General features: G+C 48.5%; 1 protein-coding gene across 1 annotated transcript; it reads right to left on the reverse strand.

Annotated features, from left to right (window-relative positions):
- Positions 1-2,209: 2,209 nt before the first annotated feature.
- Pmar_PMAR017148 (hypothetical protein) lies at positions 2,210-2,401 on the reverse strand (the record flags this gene model as incomplete). Its single annotated transcript, XM_002767526.1, has 1 exon — positions 2,210-2,401. A coding segment is annotated over one exon (192 nt), but the record flags the coding sequence as incomplete, so codon positions are not given.
- Positions 2,402-2,689: the final 288 nt, after the last annotated feature.

The raw sequence follows: 2,689 nt of genomic DNA on the forward strand, positions 1-2,689 counted from the left end.
GGGTCATAACCCGTAACGAAAATAATGCCTCATGGGAAAGGATGCAATGAACGGGGCTGATCGTGCACGTGTCACGACCGGCGTCCCGATATTGCGCGCGTGAAGAACACAAGACCCTCAGAGAAGCCCTTGGAGTGGGGAGTCGACACATAGCCGCTCCTAGTATGGGTCGGGTCCTACACTACAGCGCTAAGAACCAGTAGCGCATAATTCAGTTCACTTGACCCGAAATGATATCACGGATAGAACGACCGAATTCTTGTTCATTTTTTCTCACGCTGACTGAAAGAGATTAACGCACGCGCGTGCTCACATTATTGTCAGTCTGAGGGCAACGACCCCTCCTCCTTGTTGAACTAGGTCGTGGATTCGTTGCTAGTTGTCTTTTAACCTCGGGAAGCGTTGATGAGGTTCCACTCAAGTTCGAGAACGCTTTACTATTGTCCGTGGAGCATCGGCCCTAGAAACAACAAAGAATTCCATGGCGCACAATTTGCGCCGATATAACATTTATCGTGAACTGAGATGAGGTATGGATCAAGAGGATCGCGAGTCACGCTTCCCCTACATAATAGCACTGTAGAGAATGATTGCAGTGACGGTGAGCTGAGCTTTGCATGTAGTTCTCAGTACAAAGCTCTTAATACTATTAAGTTAATAGATAGGTGGCCTATCATAGGTCCGTGAATCATCTGCATACGTGCACATGAGATCCGCACGCATTCACTGAGTGACGAAAAATCGACGAGTGGAATTCACGCGAGATTTTTCATACAGTATAACGATGGACAGGTACTACACCTTTCCCCATGCAAGTTCGAAAGATATGCAGGCAACTATGTCAGTGCCACATCCGAAAATAACAATACGTATTCATGTTCGACACAAATGGGAAATGTCAGGTACGAGTTTGACAATATGCTTTCATCTCTGACACACCCCTGATTTATCGAGTCCAAGTTTGATAGTACGCATAGTTGGTCTACTGGTGGGGGGAACAATGAAAGGGATACACCTTGCGACACTCGCAAGGCTAAAACGATGTACCGGAGGTAGAAACAACACATTGAAAGCACTGCAAAGAATGACGACGATAATCGACGATTCAACACAGCAGACGGAGACTAGCCAGGAAAATTGACTTGATCATGTGTATCAGAGATGATGTTGCATAACTACATCAAGCGCGATCCATAGAGCATAGGATCGAGGTTCTCTAGTTTCCCACCAAATTGATGGGAAAAAGGACATAGACAGATTGAATCATGTCAAGCATCGTCAACTATTATTACGATCCTCCGGATCTTTTCCTGTCTAACTCGACGCTGTGCATGCGTGCATTACATGCCGACCAAATGGAACGATCGCACAGCTAGCATGTTTTCCAGAACGGACTCCCATCACTGGCCTCGACAACACACATTTTCTCCCGAATCACACGCAACACTATGTTAACTTGAGACAATGCAACACTGTCATCACGCTGCACTGGTCTTATCGGGATCAGCGAAATCGTGTGGCTCGCTCCGCCTAGCAAGATGATAAGCGAGAGTACAGCAACGGTAACGATCAAAAGACTCGTCAGTCGAACACAGCATAGCTCGACACTTACATTCTCTGCACGAGGCTGAATGCCACTTGACTCTGTGGCGAGGGAATCCTCGGAGACGCGGCTTCTAGCAGTGTTGGAGGCGGAATCCGCCTGGCGGATGACGTTACACCAGCACTGTTCTTCCGCTCGCTGCCTAGCTCAGCCCGGATCTACTGTACTTTACCTCCAGCCACGCAGCAGTAAACTCCTAGACGAATATACGGTATATTATATACCCATATACAATGGGTCCGTATAGATGGTTGATGGCTTGCTGGCTGACTTCCGCAACGGGTAGGTGTCCTTCAGAGATTACGAACAGTGTCTGATTATCGTTTAGTTGCTGGGGTAGGAGGCTCACCATCATTTCATCGTCATCAACGCCTTGTGTGGGTTTTCTCTTTTGAGAGTTTGTCACTCGGATGAACTCCGTCCTCCCGAGCTCCTCTTGACGACATGGCTCGCCCTGTTAAGGCCGGCTGGTGGTTGAGAACTCACATCCACTGTGAGAGTCATTCCCTCGGTATAAGACAGGAACAACACTCGGCCTTTCCAGTCGCCTCGTTCAGCTCCCTGAAATCGCTTTTGATGATCGTACACATCTCTTGGTCGCCCGACCTTTGAGTCTACACTTCCGGGGGAATCGGGAGTGATCAGCTGAGCGTAGAACATCTCGAGGCCCCATCCAGCGGTCGCTGGTGTTGGTGACAGCGAGTGCAACTTGACAGCTACGTAAGAGTACGATAGCGACTTGCGTAACAAAGATTCCAACGTCGCTATCCTCTCGGCGTTTCTTGAAGATTTATCTGTCTGAGATAACAGCACTATTGCAGTGATGGAGATCTCAGTTGAATGGATCACCTCGTGCTGTGCCCTTCGCTCATCCAGATCTTGCTGAGAGTGATGCTGAGAAGCCAAACGCTCCATTATAACGTCCCTCTCTCTCCTGTGTTTCTCCTGATCCGCCCTTATCTGATAGAGCCACGCGAGACTTGTCATTGGATCAACCTCGTAAGAGAGGTTAATGTTGTACATGAGTTAGTTCACTCTCGAGGGCCTTCTTGACCTTCTTATCGTGAGTAACACGCTGAGCAGCCC

The sequence above is a fragment of the Perkinsus marinus genome, assembly GCF_000006405.1.
Source record: "Perkinsus marinus ATCC 50983 genomic scaffold scf_1104296970664, whole genome shotgun sequence".
NCBI classification, from domain to species: Eukaryota; Perkinsozoa; order Perkinsida; family Perkinsidae; genus Perkinsus; species Perkinsus marinus.